This window comes from Muscardinus avellanarius (genome assembly GCF_963383645.1).
Source record: "Muscardinus avellanarius genome assembly, chromosome: X".
Taxonomy (NCBI): domain Eukaryota; kingdom Metazoa; phylum Chordata; class Mammalia; order Rodentia; family Gliridae; genus Muscardinus; species Muscardinus avellanarius.
Window position 1 is genome coordinate 49,621,439 of NC_137792.1, and position 23,648 is coordinate 49,645,086.

The following is a 23,648-nucleotide window of genomic DNA, read 5'->3' on the forward strand; positions in this document are numbered from 1 at the left end:
ATGATGGAAAAAATTTCAAGACTGAGAAAAGAAATGGACACACAAATTCAAGAAGATAAAACATATTCCAAATAGGATTGATGTAAAGAGATATAATTAAGCTGCCAAATCCTACACACAAGGAAAATATTGAAAGCAGAAAGAGAAAAGTGAATCATCATTTACAAAGGAGCTTCAATAAGTTCATCAGTGGATTTCTCAGCAGGTATAGGCTAGAACTGGGATAAATTCAAAATTTTGAAAGAAAAATACTGCCAATCAAAAATACTGTAACCTCGGGCATGGTGGCGCAAGCTTGTAATCCCAGCATTTGAGAGGCTGAGACCAGAGGACTGCGGTTCACGGACAGCCTCAGCTACTTAGTGAGGACCTCCACAAGGCAGTGAGACCCTGTTTCAAAATAAAGAAAGAAAAAATAGGGCAGAGGGTGTAGCTCGGAGGTCAAATGCCCCCGGGTTCCATCCCCAGACATGTAAAAAAAAAACAAAAAAACAAAAAACCCTGTTCTAGAGAAATGAAGGAGAAATTAATATTTTACCAGATAAACAACAACAAAAAAAAAACCCTAAGGGAATTCATTACCACTAGACCTACTCTGTAAATGAAGTACTAAAGGGTAGCTGAGTGTGTTGGTACATGCCTGTAATCCCTGTACTTAGGAGGCCAAGACAGAAGGATCATAAGTTTGAGGACAGCCTTAGCAACTTAGTGAGGCACTGTTTAGCTCAGAGGTAGAACACCCATGTGTTCAATCTTCAGTATCACACACACATAAAAAAAGAATTCTAAACGCAGAATGAATTGTGCAGTGCTGTGGATTGAATCCAGGGGCATTCCACATCTGAGTAATACAAAAAAGAGCCAGAGTCCTTTTTATTTATTTATTTATTGATTGATTGATTGATTGATTGATTGATTGGAATAGGGTCTCCCTATGTTGCTGCGGGTCTCACTAAGCTGCTGAGGCTGTCTGAGAACCTGCAATCCTCCTGTCTCAGCCTCCCAAGTACTGCGGTTGAAGGTGTGTGGCACTATGCTGGACTAGGAATCTGTATTAATATAATTTTATTTCATAAATTAAACTTTTTTGAAGTGTTAATTTCTTTATTTTGTGGTACTAGTTATTGAACTCAAGGGCATTCTACCTATAAGCTATACCCCCAGCTCTATTTTATTTTTTTTGGTGGTACTGGGGTTCCTGGAAGCCCTTCTACCTCCGGGCTACACTCCCAGACCTATTTTTACATTTTTTTAAAATTTGGAAACAGGGTCTCCTAAGCCAGCGCGCGTGGCTGACTTCGAACCTGCGCGATCCTCCAGTCTCTGCCTCCCAAGCGTGGGGATTACAAGCGTGTGCCACCACGCCCGGCTTACTTCTTCTTCTTTTTTTTTTTAATGTTTTTTCTTTTGTGGTACTGGGGGTCAAACCCAGGAGCTTTTACTACCTCCGGGCTATACTCCCAGGCCTATTTTATACTTTATTTGGGAACAGGGTCTCACTGAGTTGCTGAGAGCCTCACTACGTAGCTAAGGCTGGCTTCCAACCTGTGCGATCCTCCTGTTTCAGCCTCCCAAGTGCTGGAATTACAAGCATGCACCACCATGCCCAGCTTTAATTTTTACTTCTAAACAGAGTCTCACTAAGTTACTGAGGGCCTCACTAAGTTATTTCAGCTGCCTTTGAACCTGCAATTCTCCTACTTGAGCATCACAAGTACTGGGATTACAGGTGTATACCACCAGCCCACCTTCAACATTCTTTCTTGATAAAAGCATTAAAAAATAGGAATAAAAGGAAACTACCTCAACATAACAGGCCATATATGAAAAGTCCACAGATGACAACAAGCATAATAATATAAGACTGAAAGCTTTTCCTCTAAAATTAGGAAAAAGATGAGGAAGCTTACTCTTGCCCCTTCTATTGTAAGTCCTATCCAGAGCAATTAGACAAGAAAATGAAATCAAAGACATTTAAACTGGAAAAAAGACATAAAATTATCCCTGTTTACATATTATATGGTTCTATGTGTGTAGAAAAACCTAGATATTCCAAAAATCTATTAGAAGTAATAAATTCAGCAAAGTTGTAGGATAGATACAAAATCAACATTCAAAAATCAGTTGTATTTCTATACAGTAACAATAATTAATCCAAAAGGGAAATTAAAAATAATTCTACTTCAGTCACATAAAAAATAATCAAATACTTATGAATTAACCAAGCCAAGTGTGGTAGTACACACCTGTAATAAAAGTATTTGGGAGGCTGAAACTGGAGGACTACAGGTTCAAAGTTAGCCTCAGCAACATAGTGAGACTGACAATAATCTAGTAAGACCCTTTTTTTGCTGCACTATAGTTTTACATCATAACGTGGATCATGTTGACAATAGTATATATTCATACAGTACTTAGTAGGTCCTTTTGTAAAAATAAAAAAATTAAAAACAGGCTGGAGGTTGTTAAGAGCTATCTCAGAATCACACACTGAGATTAACATCTTGGACCAGCTCAAGATGAATACACAGTACTGGTTGAGTGAGATTGGTAAGCGGACAAATACCAAAGGACCTGATGGAATTGATGAGAGTGTGGTCTTTGATGATTTCTCCATTCAGTAATGTTTAACCCTTCCTTCCTCTAAGCATATCACATGACTGCCTGTCTTTCCTGATCTTAACCCCTGACAATTTGCTGGCTTCTGTGTTTAATCATTTTTTTTTGATGCTTTGTTTAAACTTTCTATAAAAGAAAATCACTGGCTGCAGGAGGACAGGAGATTTGAACTGCCTCCTCTCCAACTACCCCAAATGTCAAATATTAAATATAATAATAATAATAATCTCTAAATTATATCTAACTCCAAGTTATTTCATGCAAGAGACTTTTGTGTGAGAGACTTCTAATCAACAGGAGCTTTCTGTGGTAAGACTATGGCACAAGTAGCATTTGCTACAAGAGAAAAAGCTCAGAGATAGAATGCCCTTGGGTTTAATCTCTCGATAAGAACAAAAGGGAAGAGAAAAAGGAAAGAGAGGAAAAGAAAGGAAAAAGGAAGGATGGATAAAAGAATTAAACAAGGAGGTAAAACACTTACACAACTCAACAAGACTTTGTTTCAAAATTTAAAAAAAAAATGAAGGGCTGAAGGTGTAGCTTGGAGACAGAATGCACATGAGTTTAATCCCTAGTACTATACTTAAATATAAAACCTAAGGAGATCCTGTGTTTATGGATTGGAAGAATTGTTGTGATGTGAATACTACCTACACTATAATTTTGTAGTGTGTTTTGAAGTCAGGTAATATAATGCCTCCAGTCTTGTTCTTTTGCTTTGGCTATTCAGTCTTTTGTGGTTCCATATGGATTTTATTTATTTATTTATTTATGTATTTATTTATTTATTTATTTATTTCAGTACTTGGGACTGAATCTAGAGGCATTCTACCTCTGAACCACACCCCCAACCCTATTTTTTTAATTTTTTTTAGGTCTCATTAAGTTGCAGAGGGCTTCACTAAGTAGCTGAGGCTGGTCACAAACCTGTGATCCTATCTCAGCCTCCCAAGTACTGGGATTATAAGGGTGCACCATCATGCCTGTCTTACTCATATGGATTTGAGAATCTTCTATTTCATTTTCTTTCTTTCTTTTCTTTTCTTTTGTAGTACTGGGGATTGAACCTAGGGGCATTCTACCTCTGACTACACCCAGAGCCCTATTTTTCTTTATTTTGAAACAGGGTCTCACTGAGTTGCAAAGGGCCTCACTAAGTAGCTGAGGCTGTTCACAAAACTGTGATCCTCCTGTCTCAACCTCCCAAATGCTGGGATTATAAGTGTGTACCACCACACCTGGCTAGAATTTTCCATTTTTGAGAAGTATGTTACTGATAGTTTGATGAAGAGTGTTTTAAATCTGGAGATTGCTTTGGATGGTATGAAATTTTAACAACATCAATTCTTTTAATTATTAAAATATTTTCTTTTTTTTCTTTCTTTCTTTCTTTCTTTCTTTCTTTCTTTCTTTCTTTCTTTTTTTTTTTTTTTTTTTTTTTTGGTGGTACTGGGGGTGGAACCCAGAGGCTTTCTACCTCCGGGCTATACTCTCAGACTTTTTTTAAATTTTTTATTTGAAGACAGGGTCTCACGAAGTTGCTGAGAGCCTCACTAACTAGCTGAGGCTGGCTTGGAACCTGTGTGATCCTCCTGTCTCAGCCTCCCAAGTGGGGGGATTACAAGCGTGTGCCACCATGCCTGGCTTAAAATAAGATATTTTTCTATTTATTTGTGTCCCCTTCAATTTCTTTCAGTGACATTTTATAGTTTTCATTGTAGAGGACTTTCAACTCCCTTGGCTAAATTTATTCCTAGGTATTTATTTTTTGGTAGCTATTATGAGATTGCTTTGTAATTTCTTTTATTTTTTATTTTTTTATATTTTTTGTGGTACTGGGGGTAGAACCCAGGGGCTTTTCTACCTCCAGGCTATACTCCCAGACCTATTTTATACTTTATTTGGAAACAGGGCCATATTTAATTGCTGAGAGCCTCACTAAGTAATTGAGGTTGGCTTCGAACTTGTGTGATCCTCCTGTCTCAACCACCCAAGCACTGGGATTACAAACGTGCTATAAATTTCTTTTTCAGATAGTTCACTATTGGCATATAGGAATGTTGATTTTTGCATGATGATTTTGTGTCCTGCAATTTGACTTTCTTACAAATATGAATTTCTTTATTAATTCTAACTTTTAATGAAGTCATTAGTATTTTCTATATAAGATCATGTCATCTGCAAACAGGGATGATTTGATTTCTTTATTTCTTTTTCTTGCCTAAGTGTTCTGACTAGGACTTCTAGTGCTATGTTGAATAAAAGTGGTCATTTACAGTTTCTTAGGATATAGTCCATTTCATCTAAATTTTCAAATCTTTTGAGTTAGTGCAGGGCCTGCCTCTTTTGAGTTAGTGCAGGGCCTGCCACATAGCAGCTACTCAATAAATATTTGTTGAATAAACTATTGTATAATTTCTCTGCATGTCCTTTCCCACTAATAATTCTGTTTGTGATTTTCTTTGTTCTATTACCACAGACTTAACTATTTTGCTTTTATTTCACAGGACCTCCTTTAAGATTTTCTTGATTAACTCAGTTTCTTAGCTGTTTGTTTCTGCTTTTCTCTTTATTAATTTATTTATTCTCCTTTCTCAACAACTTAGCAAGACCCTAAGCAACATAGTGAGACCCTGTTTCAAAATGGAAAAAAAGAGGGAGGAGGCTCTGGAGGTATAGCTCAGAGATAGAATGCCCCTGGGTTTAATTCTCCATAACACACACACACACACACACACACACACACACACACACACACACACACGATACAAGGATAATGAATTTTTCCCAAGAACTGATAGATACTTGAGGAGATAGATATATTTAACCTGATTTAAGTTTTATATATATACATATCAAAACTTCACATGGAGCCGGGAGTGGTGGCACATGCTTGTACAGAGGACTCATTTGCGATTACTCTCAAATGGCTCAGGAAAAAATACCCACACATACAAAAAGAAAAAATGATAATACGAATGTGATAAATTCTGACACTTGAGGAATCATTGCATGGTTTCTGTAAATCATTGCATGGTTTCTGTAAATCTGAATTTATTTCAAAACAGAATGTTAAGGAATACTAATAATTAAAGAATAAAAAGAGAAAGGATAATTTCTAAAACAGGTAGTAGAAAACCCAGTTAATTCAATAAGTGACAAGAAAAGGGAAGAAGAAACAGAAAGCAAAAAGATAATGGCAGAAATACCCACATATATCACACAAAATAATAAAATAAATGCATTACATTCACCAATTAACAGACTGATGTCCTGATTGTTTAAAACTGAGTAACTCAGCCGGGCATGGTGGCACATGCTTGTAATCCCAGCATTCAGGAGGCGAAGGCCAGAGGATCATGGTTCACGGACAGCCTCAGCTACTTAGTGAGGCCCTCCGCAACTTAGTGAGACCCTGTTTCAAAATAAAGAATAAAAAATGGGGCAGAGGGTGTATCTCAGAGGTCAAATGCCCTGGGTTCCATCCCCAGACCTGCAAAAATACAAAACAAAACAAAAAAAACCCAAAACAAACAAACAAACAAAAAAACCCTGAGTAACTCAAGATCTTGTTATAACTCAAGATCTTCCTGTCTTTTACAAAAGACATACCTAAAACAAAATATCTGAGGAAAGTTGAAAATGAAGAAATAGGTAAAGTCATAATAGGCAAACAAATGCTAATCACAAGAACTCTAACACACAGGCAGTGGTCAAGAATGCTACTTTTCCCAAATATCCATTCTCACCTTCCTCCTGGGTAACAAAATTCCAAATATTAGCCAAGACAAAGCTACCTGAAGCTATATGACTAAGTTCTGGCAATGAGAAGAATGTGGAATTATTTTCTGGGACTTTTGGCAAGGCACTTATAAATAATTAATTGAGCTGTGACAGGCCTCTTGGTCTTCCTACCTTTCCTCTTCTTTCTGGCCCTCAATGGACATGTGCTGGCTGGAGCTCCAGAAGTCTCGTGGACCACAAGGGGACCTTAGGATGGAAACCATATACCAAGATGGTGAAGCAGAAAAAGAGGATCCTGGGACCCTGATGACAATACAGAGCCCTGGGATATCTATCTCAGCTACTTCTACCAAAAAAAAGGAATAATCTTTCTTCTTAAACCTAATCATGACAACAACAATAATAATAATCTCTAGAGAGAAAGAATTCAAGATATTAAAAATGTATAGGAGAAAGAAGGTGGTGGTACTGGGGTTCCTGGAAGCCCTTCTACCTCCGGGCTACACTCCCAGACCTATTTTTACATTTTTATTTGGAAACAGGGTCTCTTAAGCCAGTGAGGCTGGCTTTGAACCTGCGCGATCCTCCTGTCTCTGCCTCCCAAGTGTGGGGATTACAAGTGTGTGCCACCACACCTGGCAGCTATTTTATATTGTATGAAAGAAAAACATAGAAGAAAGATATAGTGGTTATGACCTTTATACAATTTCCATGCACTAACAAAACCACTTCCAAAGATATAAACCAAAAGCAACAAGGAAGGCTATAAGGGACATAAAGAACATGTACCCAAAGCAAACACATGTATTTTCACCCCATATGAAAAAACCAAAACCACCAAAATTGACTATGTTTAAAGTCAGAGGTCAGAAAACTTTTTTAAGTAAAGATAAGGCAGTAACTATTTTAAGCTGTGTGGGCCTCAGGGTCTCTGTCACAACTACTTGGAACAAAACACAAAAGAAAATGAGAAAGGAGAAGAAATAAATTAATAAAGAGAAAAGCAGAAACAAACAGCTAAGAAACTGAGTTAATCAAGAAAATCTTAAAGGAGGTCCTGTGAAATAAAAGCAAAATAGTTAAGACTGTGGTAATAGAACAAAGAAAGTCCCAAGCAGTATTATTAGTGGAAAAGAACATGCAGAGAGATTACACAATAGGTTATTCAACAAATATTTATTGAGTGGCTGCTATGTGGCAGGCCCTGCACTAACTCAAAAGATTTGAAAATTTAGATGAAATGGACAATGTCCTAGGAAACTGTAAATGACCACAATTGACTCACGGAGTAGAAAATATAAAGAATACCCCTCCAAATACAAGCAAAGAAGAAATTTAAATGGTGAGAGAAAATGAATCCTGCAAGAGGCACAAGATAGGTATTGGGTTTTGTTATTGTTGTTTGCCATTTTAATAACCTTTTATTACTCAGATTTCTTAAAATTATGTACTTGTACTATTTTGATTAACAGATTTGTTTAAATATAAGACATTTTACAGTATGGATTTTTTCTCTTCACTAATTTTTTTAAGTTTTAATAAAATATACATAACATAAAAACTTACCATCTTTTTTTCTTTTTTTGTATGTGTATGTGGTACTGGAATTAAACCCAGGGGCATTTGACCTCTGACATAACCTTGGCCTTATGTATGTATGTACGTACGTACGTATGTATGCATGTATGTATATATGTATTTAATGTGTGGCACTGGCGATTGAACCCAGGGGCTTTCTACTTCCAAGCTACATGCCTAGCCCTATTTTAGTCTTTATTTTGAAACACGGCCATGTGAGTCTCTCTAAGTTGCTGAGGCTGAACTCAAATCTGTGATTCTCCTGTCTCAATCTCCCAAATACTGGGATTACAGGTGTACACCACTGAGCCTGGCTCAAAATTTACCATCTTAACCAATTTTAATTGTATAATTCTGCAATGTTAAATATATTAATAATGTTGTGCGCAACGATTATCACCATCTACTTCCATATTTTTATACTGTAAAACTGACACTCTACCATTAAATACTAATATTCCCAATTCCTTCCTCCCCCAGACCATGGCAACCACCATTCTCTTTTGTCTCTGTGAACTGAACTATCTTAAATACCTTATTTAAGGAAAACATACAGTATCTGTCTTTCTGTGACTAGCTTATCTCACTTGTTATAATATCTTTAGTGTTTAGTATAAGACAGTATTTCTTTCCTCTTTTTTATTGGTGGGGTTCTGGGAATTGAACCCAGGGGCATTCTGCTTTCGAGCTACACCTCCAGCTCTATTTTATTCCCTAGTTTGAAACAGGGTATCACTAAGTTGTAGAGGGCCTCACAAGTTGCTGAGGCTGGCCGTGAACCTACGAGTCTCCAGTCCCAGCCTCCCAAGTACTGGGATTACAAGCATGCACCACCATCTCCAGCTTCCTTTCTCTTTTAAGGCTGAGCAACATGCCATTGTATGTATGTATTCAGCACATTTTGCTTATCCATTCATCTATTATTGGACACCTGGGTTGTTTCTACATTTTTTGCTGTGAATAATGCTGCTCTAAATTTAGATATCTTTTAAGACTCTGCATTCTGATTTTTGCATAATATACCAAGAAATAGGATGGCTGGACTATATGAATCATATTTTTAATTTCTTAAGGAATCACCATTTCCAACAACAGCGTACACAGGTCCAAATTTCTCCACATCCTTGACAACATGTTATTTTCATATATTTTATAGTAATCATCTTAATGGATATGCAGCAGTATCTCACTATAGCTTTTTAAATTTGTTTGTTTTGTGTAGTACTGGGGATTGAATCCAGGGTCCACCTCTGAGCTATACCCAGCTCTATTTTTTAAACAGGATCTCACTAAGTTGTGGAGGGCCTCGTGCAAGAGATGAGGCTGGCCTAAAACATGGGATCCTCCTGTATCAACCTTTGAAGTACTGAGATTACACCCATGTGCCAAATATTTAATATACAGCTCAGTGCTAGAGCACCCCTGGGTTCAAGCTCCAATACCATAAAAACAAAAAGGATTGACAAGAAAGGTTTTTTAAAGCCCAAGTAGAGAAGAGTAAAATCGAGGAAACAGATAACTGAGAAAAAGAAGAAAATTTAACATTTCAATATTATTTTAATAAAAGAATAGGATGCTGTGAAATGGAATAAAACACCAAACAAGGAAAAAACTAGTGGAAATTAAAAATACAAAATTGCAAAAAAAAAAAAAAAACCTCAATGAAAACCAGGTGCAGTTGCATACACCTGTATCCCCAGCACTCAGGAGACTGAGGCAGAAAGATCCCTTAAGTCCAGCACTTTGAGACCAGCTTGGGCAACACAGCATAATGAGACACTCATCTCAAAATAAATTCAATGAAAGGATTAGAGGATAAAAATCAAGGAAACATCAAGGAAATTAGAAAAAAGATACAGAAAATGAGTACAAAGAATGATTAAGGTCAATTATGTATTAGATCTTTAATGTATATGTAGGACCAAACATACACACACAGTGCCTGCCTGCCCCCCCCCTCTTTTACTATCTGACTGATAATTCTAGAAAGAGAAAAGGAAAACACAAAGGAATTACTGAAGAATAAAGAAAAGGATGGGACATATATGTCCCACTAATTTCTAAGGAAGACTGAGAAATCTATAAGAGAAGAAGCTGGTGAGTTATCTCTTTCAAATCAACAAGACAGAAATATAGTGGATAAGTTAAAAACAAGTATTTCTTACCCTAATTCCTACAACCAACGTAAAACTAGGAAGGCTCCTTTTGATAGATCATGGGTTCACTTAAGTCATCTCCCCAACATTTTAGGTGCCACCTTATTTTGTGTGTGGTACTGGGTGTGGAACCCAGGGGCTTTTCTTTTTCTTTTTCTTTTTTTTTTTTTTTTGGTGGTACTAGGGTTCCTGGAAGCCCTTCTACCTCCGGGCTACACTACCAGACCTATTTTTACATTTTTATTTGGAAACAGGGTCTCCTAAGCCAGCGCGCGTGGCTGGCTTCGAACCTGCGCGATCCTCCTGTCTCTGCCTCCGAAGTGCGGGGATTACAAGTGTGCTCTACCACGCCCGGCTCCCAGGGGTTTTTCTACCTCTGGGCTATACTCTCAGACCTACTTTTTTATACTTTATTTGGGAAAAGGGTCTCACTACGTTGCTAAGAGCCTCACTAAGTAGCTGAGGCTGGCTTTGAACCTGTGCGATCCTCCTGTCTCAGCCTCCCAAGCGCTGGGAGGACACCTGGCTACGTGCCATCTTTTAAGCATGGGAGTAAAGGAAGTAATTGAAGGAATGAGAAATTATTCCTTAAAAACTAGTTTAACCATGAGTAAACTGTTTAAATCAGGGCATTGGACTGATTTGTAAGTAGAATTTTTCTCTTTATGAAGTGGGCAGGTTGTGGATCATTTCATCTGGGGATACAAAAGAAAAGAATTGGAGAAAACTTCCCAAAGCTAAAAGCATTCAGCAGTTTGAATAAGATAGCCATTTCTCAAATATGTATAGAAAATATTACAATATCAAGAAGAAAAATTCCTAAAAGTTGTCAAAGAAGGGGGAAATAGTACCCTACCATAAAAAGAATTGGAATGCCAAAAGAAATCATCAATAACATTGGATGTTTAAAAATAATAAAAATAATGCCTTCAAAGTCCTAAGAACAAAAATTCCATTTAGAATTCTTTATCCAGTAAGATTATTATTAAAAACAAAAACACTTCAGAGAAGCAAGATTCAGACTCTTAGCTCAAATGCATACTATTCTTAGGAATTTACTAGAGTCTCTCTTCCAGCAAAATGACAGAATGAACCAGAAGTCCAGACCACAGTAGATCTAACTTAGGAGAATAATGAAGGCAAGTCCCAGGATGTCAGCTGCACATAGGCCTACAGGAAATACCAGATTAGTGGCAGAGGATGGAAAGATTCCAAACATTTTAAGATAACTCTTAAGAATCTGGAGCTCAGTGAGGTGATAAAGGCAGAGAAATACAGGAGAAAAGCCATTTGAAACCCAATGGTAAGGAAGTATAATCACAGTACATTACTTCACACTGCTTAGTTGTACAGGATATAATATTTACATAATCATAATAATATAAACACTTTATTTTCTTTTTTGTGTATGGTACCAGGAACTAAACTCAGCAGTGTTCTACCACTGACTTACAACCCCAGCCCTTTTTCTTTTTTGTGGTATTGGGGATTGAACCCAGGGCATTCTACCTCTGAGCTATACTCCCAGCCCTATTTTTATTCTTTGTTTTGAAACAGGGCCTCATAAAGTTGTGGAGAGCCTAAGTAGCTGAGGCTGGCTACTTAAAATCAGACCTACAATCCTTCTGTCTCACCCTCCTAGGTACTGGGATTACAAATGTGCGCCATCATCATGCCTGGCTTTATTTTTCATTTTGGAATAGGCTCTCACTAAGTTACCACACATTGGCCTCCCTGCAATCCTCCTGTCTCAGCTTCTTAAGTACTGGGATTACAGATGCATGCCACTGCTCCTGTCTCAAATACTTTGGCTTCTACCCTTTGAATTAAGGATTCTACCAAAGAAAATGCAATTATAGTTACAACTCACAACACAGATGTTTGTAATTGTGAGAATATAAAGGTTTATAGTAAAAGTAATAGTAATAGTAGGGAGGCAAAATAGATTCTTTGTTGTCAATTGTTAATGGGATATAAAGAATTAAACTTTAATATTAGAAAAGTAAGCCGGGCGTGGTGGCGCATGCTTGTAATCCCAGCATTCGGGAGGCTGAGACTAGAGGATCGCGGTTCATGGACAGCCTCAGCTACTTAGTGAGGCCCTCTGTAACTCAGAGAGACCCGGTTTCAAAATAAAGAATACAAATTGGTCAGGGGGTGTAGCTCGAAGATCAAATGCCTCTGGGTTCCATCTCCAGACCCGCAAAAAAAAAAAAAAAAAAAAAGAAAAGTGAAAAGTAACCAGCAGGGGCAGAGGCACTGCTCAACAGTAGAGCACTTGCCTAGCATGTGTGAGGCCCTGGGTTCAATTTCCAGCACTGGAAAAACCAAAGGAACCAGCAAGAGAAAAATAGTAATGTAACTTCACTGGGAAGAATAAAGATAGGGTACTGTGATTAAAATCTTCATTTGTAAGAATAACAGAAATAATAATCATAATAATAATATTGGGTTCTATCCAAATTTGGCAAATCAATAGAGTGTGAAGTATATTATTTAGAGATATCAAAGTAAACATCAGAAGAACTAAAAACAAAATTAGGAGATAAAAGTGATCCTTTTGAGGAGTGAGATATTCTAAACCTTTTGATATTTTGGTACATATGCATCTATGAGTTTGGTGAAAATTTTAAAACTTATTAGTCCTTGATTAGATAACATTTTTGAATGGCTGCATATTCTGAAGCTATGGATACTATACAAAGCACATCTTCTACTCTCATACCCATTTCCTCTCTACTGAAGTAACTGATATGTTTCCTTCCAGATATTTCTGTAAATTTATAGCAAATATACAAATGTGTTTAGGGAGGGTATAAGAACAGTGTGACTTAATTTAGAAAATATGGCACAAGACTATGCTGATGTAATTATAGTGAAGAAGACTGCTTATATGATCCTAGCTTCCTAGATCCTCCATATATAAGCTGCTAAAGAGATTCTAATTCCTCATAAAGCCATTAGTGCATATAAGTAGAAACATAACATTGTTAGTCTTACCAGTGAGAGAAATAAAAAAAAAAAACACAATCAATTCCCTGATGGGAAATTAGCCCATCAATATATGCGTGTCCTACTTACTCTGAGCTCTTTTGGGCCTGTATGGATTGGAAGCAAGTGTAGAGTACTCGTCCAGTCTATTTAAAAAATTATCAAAAAAAAGAAGGATTTATCATTTTTTTGTGTTGGAAATTTCATGGCAATTTATTCTAACTTAAAATCCAAACGTCCCCCTGAGAACTAAGAAAGTAGGAACAAGAACATTCAAACTGCTATGTTGTAAGTCGACAAACTTATTCAAGAACAATTTATGATGATAATAAATAAATACATTTATTCATTTATTTTTGAGATACAGGGGCATTCTACCTCTGAGCTACACCCCCCTGCCCTATTTTTTATTCTTTATTTTGAAACAGGATCTCACTGAGTTGCAAAGGGCCTAAGTAGCTGAGGCTGGCTGCAAACCACAATCCTCCTGTCTCAGCTTCCCAAATGCTGGTATTACAAGCGTGCACCACCACGCCCGGCAGACAATAAATAAATTTAAAATGACAAAGTGGAAAGCATTTGAAATGAAGTATAAAGTTCAAGATATTAAAATTTGGTATTTCTAGAAAAGAGTAATTTTAGGGAGAATATTCATTAACACAGATTCTTAGACTATAATTAATCTGACAATTTATTATCTCCACTGCTACCACCATGGCCAAACCTCCATCATCTCTTGCCTAGTTGACTGCAGTTATCTTCCTAACTGGTTTCAATGATGCCATGGATTCTACTTCCACCCACGACACATTGAGTCTGTTACCAAGACAGTGTCCAGAGAGATCCCATTAAAACAAAAAGTCACCCTCCTGTGGCTCCAAACTGAGAGTCAAAGCCAAGGCCTTATAAGAACTGGTCCCCATTGTGTTTCAGACTGCACTTAGATGACCAAATGGAGTCATCCAAATCTGGACATTTTCAAGAAGAAAAGAAGCTAACTAAATGGGACACTGGGAAAATAGTGTAAAACTGAGACTCTTTACAGTAGACTGGGATATATGGTTATGACCTTTTCTGACATCACCTTCCTCAGTTTCTCTGAACATGCCACACTCACCTCAGGGTCTTTGCAGTGGCTATTCCTCTGCCTGGCATGCTCTTCCCCCAAGAAATCCACAAGACTTGCTCCCTCACCTTCTTCGCATCCTGACTCAATAACCCTTCTCATTGAAACCTTCCCTGGCCATCCTATTAAAATTGCAAAGAGATTTTTTTTTCTACTCTGTGTAGAAATACACACACACACACACACACACACACACACACACACACGCAATATACACAATACCTTTGTGTTTTTATCCTCTATGAAACAGGAAAAAATCAGTCCTACAAAGCCTTGATCCATCATCTGGTACATGGCCTGTGTACGAACATCTGAAAATAAAAATAAAAATTTCTGTCAAAAAGTATACTTCACAGACTTGATTTAAAGATAATAATGACATATAATTCTCCCATGATTCCAGTTTTACAGACAGAACATGGGTATAGCCTAAGGAGAATATGACTTCCAAAGTATGAACATTCGGCTAAGTGAAAAGTCTATTAAGTAATAAAAAGCATTAACCCCTAGGTGCCTAGCCAAAAAGTAGCCCTGTTATGGAATGCAGTATAGACAAGGAACTTGAAAACTTCAGTTACCCTCACTCACACACAAAAAAGTTTCCTAGGAAAACAAGGCCTTTTATTGGACTGCTTCTAGGACAGAGATTAGAACTGCTACTAAAGAATAGAAGTATAGTGGAAGAAACCATTGTATAGAACTAATTGCAGTACAATTCAATATTCTAGAGTAGAAACAAAACTCCACTACTTAAAGGTTACTCAAGTTTTCTGTTTTTGTTTTTTCTACTGGGCTTTGAACCCAGGGACATTCTACTTCTGAGCTACACTCAGCCCTATTTTATTTTTTATTTTGAAACAAGGTCTAAGTTGCTGACACCCTCAATTAAGTTGTTAAGATTGTCTCTGAATTTGTGATACTCCTGTCTTAGCCCCCCAAGTACTAGGATTACAAACATGAACCACCATGCCCAGCTAAAAAGTTGAGATCCTAAGACTGTTGTTTATGAGGAATACAATAGATCAGGTACCATGACAAAACATTACAGAGCACAACTGGGTTTGATGACTTGAGCTCACTTACTTTGGAAATCTGTTCTTAAATATTCTCTGCACTTATGCCATTTTGGTTTGGACTGGGACTACTCAATGCATTCCTTAGTAAACATTGAGACCAAGCAGCACTTAAGAGCGAATATGAAAGAAATGTTGGCTAAAAATGGGCATGATAATACAAATCATCCCTGTACTATATGAGCTATATGAGCATAACAAAATTCTTAATACTTCTTTCTTCCTCATCAGTAAAATGAGGACAAACATAGTCCCTCCTCACATAGGGTTTTCTATTTTAAAAACTGCAATTTTGCTGGGCATGGTAGCACATGCCTATTATCTCAAAACTTGGGAGGCCAAGACAGGAAGATTGCAGGTTTGAGGTCAGCCTCAGCAATTTAGCAAGGATCTGGGCAACCTAGTGAGACCATGTTTAAAAAAAAAAAAAACAGGCATAGTGGCACACACTTGTAATACTAGTACTTGAGAGACTGAGACAGGAGGATCACAGGTCTGTGGCCAGCCTTAGCTATCTAGTAAGACCCTCTGCAAGTTTAGTGAGTCCCTGTTTCAAAAATAAAGAATAGCCGAGCATGGTGGCACACGCTTGTAATCCTAGCATTCAGGAGGCTGAGACCCGAGGATCATGGTTTGTGGACAGCCTCTGCTACTTAGTGAGGCCCTCTGCAACTTAGTGAGACCCTGTTTCAAATTAAAAAATAAAAAATAGGGCAAGGGGTGTAGCTCAGAGGTCGAATGTCCCTGGGTTCCATCCCTAGACCCGCAAAAAAAAAAAAGAATAAAAAATAGGGGTGGCAGTGTAGCTCAGAGGACAAATGCTCCTGTGTCCAATCTCCAGTACCACAATAAATAAATAAATAAATAAATAAATAAATAAATAAATAAGCAAACCAGCCAGGTGCATGCTTGTAATCCCAATACTTGGGAGGCTGAGACAGGAGGATCGCAGTTTTGCGGGCAGCCTCAGCTACTTAGTGAGGCCCTGTTTCAAAATAATAAAAAAAAGGGGCTGGGGGTGTAGCTCAGAGGTAGAATGCCCTTGAGCTCAATCCCCAGTATTGAAAACAATTACTTTTCCTACCATGTCACTCAAATTGCTTTGGTCAAAGTCAATGATGATCTATTCTTGGCCAATTTATCTGATATCTCAACTGATCACTCTCTCCCAAAATAGTCTTCACTCTTCCTACCTATCTTCTTAAACTTCCTGATCTTCACCAGTCTCTTTTGCTGGATCCTTCTCATTTTCCCACTCGAAATATTGCCAGGGCTCAGTCTTCAGTCATTTTATTTATGTACCCTCATTCCTCACTTACTGGGGGATATCATCTAGTTCTCTGGTTTCACATTTTATGTCTTCACTGGCCACCCCAACCCATACCTATCACACTCTTGAACCATGCATCCAGTCCTCCACCTCACACTTCAGCTTGGTTATCCTAAATCAGTGCTGCTAACTGGGTGTAGTGGTACACACCTGTGATCCCAGTACTTGTGAGGCCAAGACTGGATTCTCGGTTTGAGGACAGCACCAGCAAACTGAGACCCTCAGCAACTTAGCAAGACCCTGTTTCAAAATAAAAAGCTGAGGGAGAAAGCATTTGTAAACCATTACCTCATAGTTAACTAACAGTGCTCATGAGTTAGTTAATCCACTCTTCCCAAGGTATTCTACTTTCTAGAGTCAAGTAAAGACAAAAATCAACCATGATTCACAAAAAGGGGTAAATAAATGAAAAGCAATTTAGTTATGTTATACTGACTAGAGGGGTGAAGACGTAGCCCCAATAACAAAGATTGGTTATATATATATATACAGAGATTGTAAACATCAATTTTGCAAACTTCACCCTTAACATTTGTGAGTCTTCAAAATAGGGGTGCACTGAACAGAAATCAACAAGTTTCAGTTACACTTCAATTATTTTTGGATATCAACTGATTGTCAGGCTTTACTTAGCCTTGATTTCCTAAAAACAGTCAAAACTGGATGCTCAAATTTTATTTCTCACAATAACAACACTAACCATCGCTTTTTAAAACATGGAAAAATAAATAAAAATAATGACATCTGTTTAAGGATAATCAGATTTTGGTTTAAAATAAGCATGGCCTGCTGGGCGTGGTGGCACATGCCTCTAATCGCAGTACTTGGGAGGCTAAGAGAGGAGGAACACAGGTTTGAGAGTAGCCTCAGCAAATCAGTGAGACCCTGTTTTAAACTAAAAACTAAAATCAGGCTGGGGTGTGACTCAGAGGTAGAGAAGGATAACAAATTCATTCATTTCTGAGGACAATCAGCAATGTAACAACCCCATGATACTTACCGACATGTGAAGGCCAAACAGTTATATGAGGATGGGAATGATACCATCCCACAACTCTCATGGGGCGACCAGTTAATTCAGCCAACCTGTGTGTCTGTCAAGGCATTTTCAAAACATGGGAACAAAATACCTCATGCTAATAAGGGCTCAGAACGCATCCTGAAGTTTAAAATAAAGCTATTAAAATTCTGTAGCAACAGAAGATGGAATGTTTGATGCTCAAACTTCCAATACTGACCACTTAAAGGCATAGTTTAAAAAAAAATGACTCCATACAGTTTCTACTACTGTATATATCTACATCATCTTAATCCAATTTCTCTATAATTTGGTCACTCAAATTCTTACCACTGCTTTCTGAAAAGAAGCTTATCTAAATCTTCCTAAGTCACATTATTAACCAGAGTCTTCTGTCTATTTAGCTCCAGTCTACTCCTATTTTTGGGAAAGAAATACAAAGTTTTGTTTGTTTGGTGCTGAAGATGAAGTTGGAACTCAGGGCCTCATGAATGATAGGCAAGCACTCTACCACTTGGCTACACTCCCACTCTCACAAGTTTTTTTTTTATTATTCATTCTTTCTGGTACATTGTCAATGTTAACAATAGCAGAGTGTTACAGAGACCAAATTAACAAACACCCCCAGTTAAATTCTCTCCATTCTTCTAAAAATATCTCCCTACAGAATATTTTCCTCTCTTATTGTAGAAATAAAAATTTCCAAAGCTCAAAGTTGAAAATATTACTCAGAAATAAGACTGTTGCTACTATCCTGCAAGACACTGATTAGTTTTCCTACAAATCAATTATACTAAAACACAATAATACTTTTTATACAGTAAAGTCTGAGGAACAAACTTTTTAAAGCTTATTTTTAATGTTCAAATGACAAGATAAGTAACTTCTCTTTGACTCTTTCTTCAGTTGCAGACTGAGAGGCATAACGCTTCACAGAGCAATGGAGAGAAATGAGGTAATCTAAGCAACGTGTTTGACACATTGCTGGGCTCCTCCGTGCTTACCAAATGATGAAAGGCATCAGCGCATCTATTCATCACTCCACTCTGGAAATAGACTAGATTCAGTTTGAAGATATATTATATAATTTACTCATAATACTTTTCTTACACAATTATGTCCTGGGAATTTTATTTTGTTTCGGTTTGTTCAATCACCAATAAATGGCCTTTCTGTTTCTGGCTCAGACAGAAAACAAAGACACTGGACAATGTATATAAAGCAACAATTTTCAAGTCATTGATCATTATGCTACCTTTTCATCATGACACCCATCATCCTCCTCCCCATCACTCCTCACCCTTGGCAACCAATTACTTGGAACAGGTTTTATTTATTTATTTATTTATTTATTTATTGGTACTGGGGGTGGAACCCAGGGGCATTCTACCTCTGAGCTACACCCCCAGCCCTATTTTTTATTCTTTATTTTGAAACAGGGTCTGAGTTGCAAAGAGCCTCACTAAGTAGATGAGGCTGTGCGTGAATTGTGATCCTCCTCAGTCTCCCAAATGCTGAGATTACAAGCATGCACCACCACTCCCCGCTTACTTGGAAGAGGTTTGATAGTATTTTGAGTCTTTTATTAAAGATGAGCTGTGTGAAACCAGAGCAGCTCTTACCATAGGAGAAAGTTTCTACACTGATGAAGCAAGATCCTGGTTTCCTTATTGCACTATAATTATACAAGATGTAACCATCAGGGGAAACTGGGCTAAAGCTATAGAGACCTTTCTGTACTATCTTTGTAAAGCAAGCACTCTACCACTTAGCTATACTCCACTCCAAGGATTTTTTATTCATTTGTTTTCTTTCTGGTATATTGCCAATATTAACAATAGCAAGTAGAGTGTTTCAGAGACCAAATGAACAAAGACTTCCAGTTAAATTCTCACTGTTTTTCTCTCCATAATCATTTCAAAATAAAGTTTTAAAAAGATGCAAAGGAAGCAGGCATGATGGCATACGCTAGTAATCCGAGCATTTGGGAGGCCAAAACAGGAGGATCGCAGTTCGCAGACAGCCTCAGCTTAGAGAGGCTCTTTGCAACTCAGTGACACCGTTATGCTTGTAATCCCCGCACTTGGGAGGCTAAGACAGGAGGATCGCACCGTTTCGAAGCCAGCCTCACTGGCTTAAGAGACCGTTTCCAAATAAAAATATAAAAAATAGGTCTAGGAGTATAGCCCGAAGGTAAAAGGCTTTCCAGGAACCCCAGTACCACCAAACATAAAAATAAAAATAAGAAATAAAAAATAGGGCTGAGGGAGATAGAATGCCCCTAGGTTCCACCTCCAGACCCACAAAAAAAAAAAAAGAAAAGATGCAAAAGTATATACTAGAGATTGATAAGTCTGACCATATGAAAATGTAAAAGGAACAATTTGATTAAGAAAACTCCTAACACATACCACAAATAAACTTGGGGAAAAAATCACTATCCTTATTACAAAAGGCCAATTTTCTAAATATACAGTATTTATAGCAACACAATTCACAATAGGCAAATTATGGAACCAATTCAGGTGTTCAACAGATGAATGGGTTACAAAACTGTAATATATACACACAATGGAATTTTACTCAGCTATGAAGAATAAAATTATGTCATTTACAGGAAAATGGACAGAGCTAGAGAATATTATGCTGAGATCAGCCAGTCTGAGAACATCAAGGGTCCTAGTCTTTCTCTCATATGTAGAAGCTAGAGAAAAAATAGTAAACAAAAAGGACTTTAGATCATTGAGGAAAGTGATCAGTAGAACAGTAGAAGGAGGATGGGATAGAAAAGGAGGGAGGGAAGAGGAAAAAAGAATCATGCTAATCTCACTAACATGCCCAGGGAAGGGAAAGAATGTGGTGGGATTTGGAGGAAGTCACACCAAGTGCTGCATGCATATATTTTTGTATCATTTTGAACCTCACTATAATGTGAAATCAGAAAATATACATCTTCTAGCTTTGTTCTTTTTCGAGATCATTTTGTGTATCTAGAGTCCATATTCCATATCAGGATAGATTTTTTCTGAAAAATAAATAAATAAATGTATGATAGTTTCACCTAAAAAAAAGAAAAAATTATCTGGTAAGAAAGAAAGCAAAAAGAAATATTGAAATGTTATCTTTAAGTTATCAAAAGCTTGGTATCAGACAAATGAAACTGTTATGTGAAATTATCATTTTTAATTTTGGATAAATTGCTATAATACTAGATGTCAACCACTAAGCCAAGCATGGGAAGGAGGGATGGGGAGGGAACGGGTTGGGGTATCGGGTGGGGGCTGACTGGGCGATGTGTGCATGTATGTCTACAGAAGTTTTTTTTTATACAATTATGATGTATGAATACAGTGCACCAATAGAAAAAAATAAAATAAATAAGGAATAAAAAAAATTGGGCTGAGTGTAGCTCGGAAGTAGAATGTCCCGGGTTCAATCCCAAGTACCAAAAAAAAAAAAAAAAAAAAAAAAACCCAAACCAAACCAAATCAAACGTATATTTAAGAGCTGGGTATGGTGGTACATGCCTGTAATCCCAGTACTTAGGAGGCTGAGACAGGAGGATCACAGCTTTGAGAAGAGCCTCACCAAGTAGTGAGATTCACCAACCTAGCAAGACCATTTTAAAATTAAAAAAATAAAAAGTAGGGTTAGGGGGTGTAGCTCAGAGGTAGAATGCTCCTGGTTCAATCCCCAGTAACCAAAAAAACATATATTTAAATAAGAAAAATAGAGCTGGGTATGGTGGTGCACACTTGTAATCCAAGGACTTATGAGGCTGTGACAGGTATATCGCAGGTTTGAGACCAGCCTTAGCAACTTAGTGATACATTGTCACCAAATAAATAATAATAATAATAATAATAATAATAATAATATAGCTCAGAGGTAGAATGCCCCTGAGTTCAATCCCCAGTACCAAAAAAAAATTAAAAAGAAAAATAGTATCAAAAGAAAAATGGGCAAAGAAGGTAACTAGATATTTCAGAGAAAAATTAAAACAACTCTTAAGCAATGTAAAGCAAATCAACTTTACTCATAAGAAAAATACAAATTAAAATTGCAAGAAGACATTGGCAACAATAAAAAAATTTGATAACACAAAACAGCCACATAGGTGAGCCAAAAGTGGGGATTCTGTGCTGAGGAAGCTAGCAGCCAGATGGGCCTACAGCTTCTTTACAATATGAATGACAGCATTTGTAGCCAGAATTATGCTTTATACCACGATTATCACAGTGTTTGAAATTCAATAGAATGGATGCTTGTTTTAGAAGATGTTACCAAATGTTTTAAAGCTGCATTTCTTAAAAATTTACCTGAAGAGGCATCTCAGCAATTGAATCTACTGAATTTACTGCACCAGAAAACTATCATGAAATGCTTGAAAAATAGGTAAAATGAACTCAAGCAGGCTGTTGTGAGAAATCGGTATTTCCCCTGCACAGCTACAGGATTTTGATTAGCAGCTAAAGCTTGGAATTTCTAGTGACAAGATGACTACATTACAAATGCCACCTTTAATAATTTTAAAATGAAGTAAAATTATTTGCTGTTGAAATGAGTAGAGAAGAGTGACTCAATAAATTTCTTGAAGTGCCTAATATGGCTGAAATAACTGAAAATGGTGAAATCCAACACCATCAATTTCACTGCTAAAAATGATATGGCAGAGTGAATACTGTATGTTCACAAATTCCACATTGTACTCAGTGATACACCAGGCTGAGAAAGCACCAGTGTTGAGATTACAAAGACAGAAAACTGTCAACATCCCTAAAACCAGGAAATGACATGACGGGAAGGAAATGCATAAAATGAATGATAAAAAAGCTAGAATGGTAGTTTATACTTTCATAATGACTGTTTTCTCTCACTCATTAAACACTTGAGAAATCTTTGTAGAAAGTTTTATTGAAAGATGAAAATAGGTTCACTTGAAGATTTAAAGAAATATGTGAACAGCCAGGATATGTATTATAGATATATAGTTAAGTCATCATTTTTAAGGAATGTATAAGCTGTATATATAACACAAGAGATTCCTTATCTCTCATATTTGGAAACAGATATTATAAAATATAAATATTTTTATAGAAAAGCTCTTACCAGGCAAGGACAAGAAGAAATGATCTATAATTGTGTGAACAATTTTAAGTTTATGAATTCTAGAAATTAAAATCAAAGACATAGGAAAACAAAAATAACATTGTTACTTCTGCATTTCCATGTCTGGGAGTCTGTGCACTGAGAAAAAAGAATACACGAGACATTATATAGTATATACATTATTATTGAAATGTCAGATTAAGACTATAGTTCCATTTCAAGTTCTTAATATTGAACTTAACACATTTGAATGCTAGTTCATTGGAAAACAAGCCATTTAAACCTCACTAAACTTTAAAAACAAACATTTGAAACAAATAGAAAATGCCCCAGCTCTAGGAATTGATCCTACAGATATGCATATTTATTTATTTATTTATTTATTTTTGGTGGTACTGGGGGTAGAACCCAGAGGCTTTCTATCTTGGGAGTATATGCCCAGACCTATTTTATATTTTTTTGGAATCAGGGTCTCAATAAGTTGCGGAGAGCCTCACTAAGTAGCTGAGGCTGGCTTCGAACCTGCTTCCTCCTGTCTCAGCCTCCCAAGCGCCGGGATTACAAGCATGCACCACCACGCCCGGCAGATATGCATGTTTATGAAATGCAGTCTGTACGAGGTTTTCACTGCTACACTGGAAAAGATTACAAACAACTTGAATATCTGCATGATGACAGGTGAAATAAATGATAGATTAGAATGAGGGAGCTCTATATACTAAAGTAGACATTTCAAGATAAATTGTTAGGCAACGAAAGATAGATACTATATATCATAAGCAATCATATGTATAAAAATAAGTTTTTTTGCAGTACTGGGGATGGAACCCAAGCTACAGCCCCAGCCTTAATTTTTAGTTTATTTGTTACTTATTTATTTATTTATGGTAATGGGGATGGAACA

At 37.0% G+C, this 23,648-nt stretch overlaps 1 protein-coding gene across 4 annotated transcripts in view; it reads right to left on the bottom strand.

The window, feature by feature from the left end:
• Positions 1 to 23,648, bottom strand: part of BRCC3 (BRCA1/BRCA2-containing complex subunit 3) — a gene marked incomplete at both ends in the record, with an annotated part of 45,363 nt that overhangs the window by 11,236 nt on the left and 10,479 nt on the right. For 3 of the 4 annotated variants that reach the window (XM_080719574.1, XM_080719573.1, XM_080719572.1), the window contains 3 exons: positions 13,179 to 13,234; positions 14,437 to 14,525; positions 17,618 to 17,703. In XM_080719574.1, the coding sequence (XP_080575700.1) occupies positions 13,179 to 13,234; positions 14,437 to 14,525; positions 17,618 to 17,703 (231 nt within the window). Of the gene's footprint in view, positions 1 to 6,534; positions 6,610 to 13,178; positions 13,235 to 14,436; positions 14,526 to 17,617; positions 17,704 to 23,648 lie in introns of all 4 variants that reach the window. The other variant, XM_080719571.1, reaches the window with a different exon arrangement.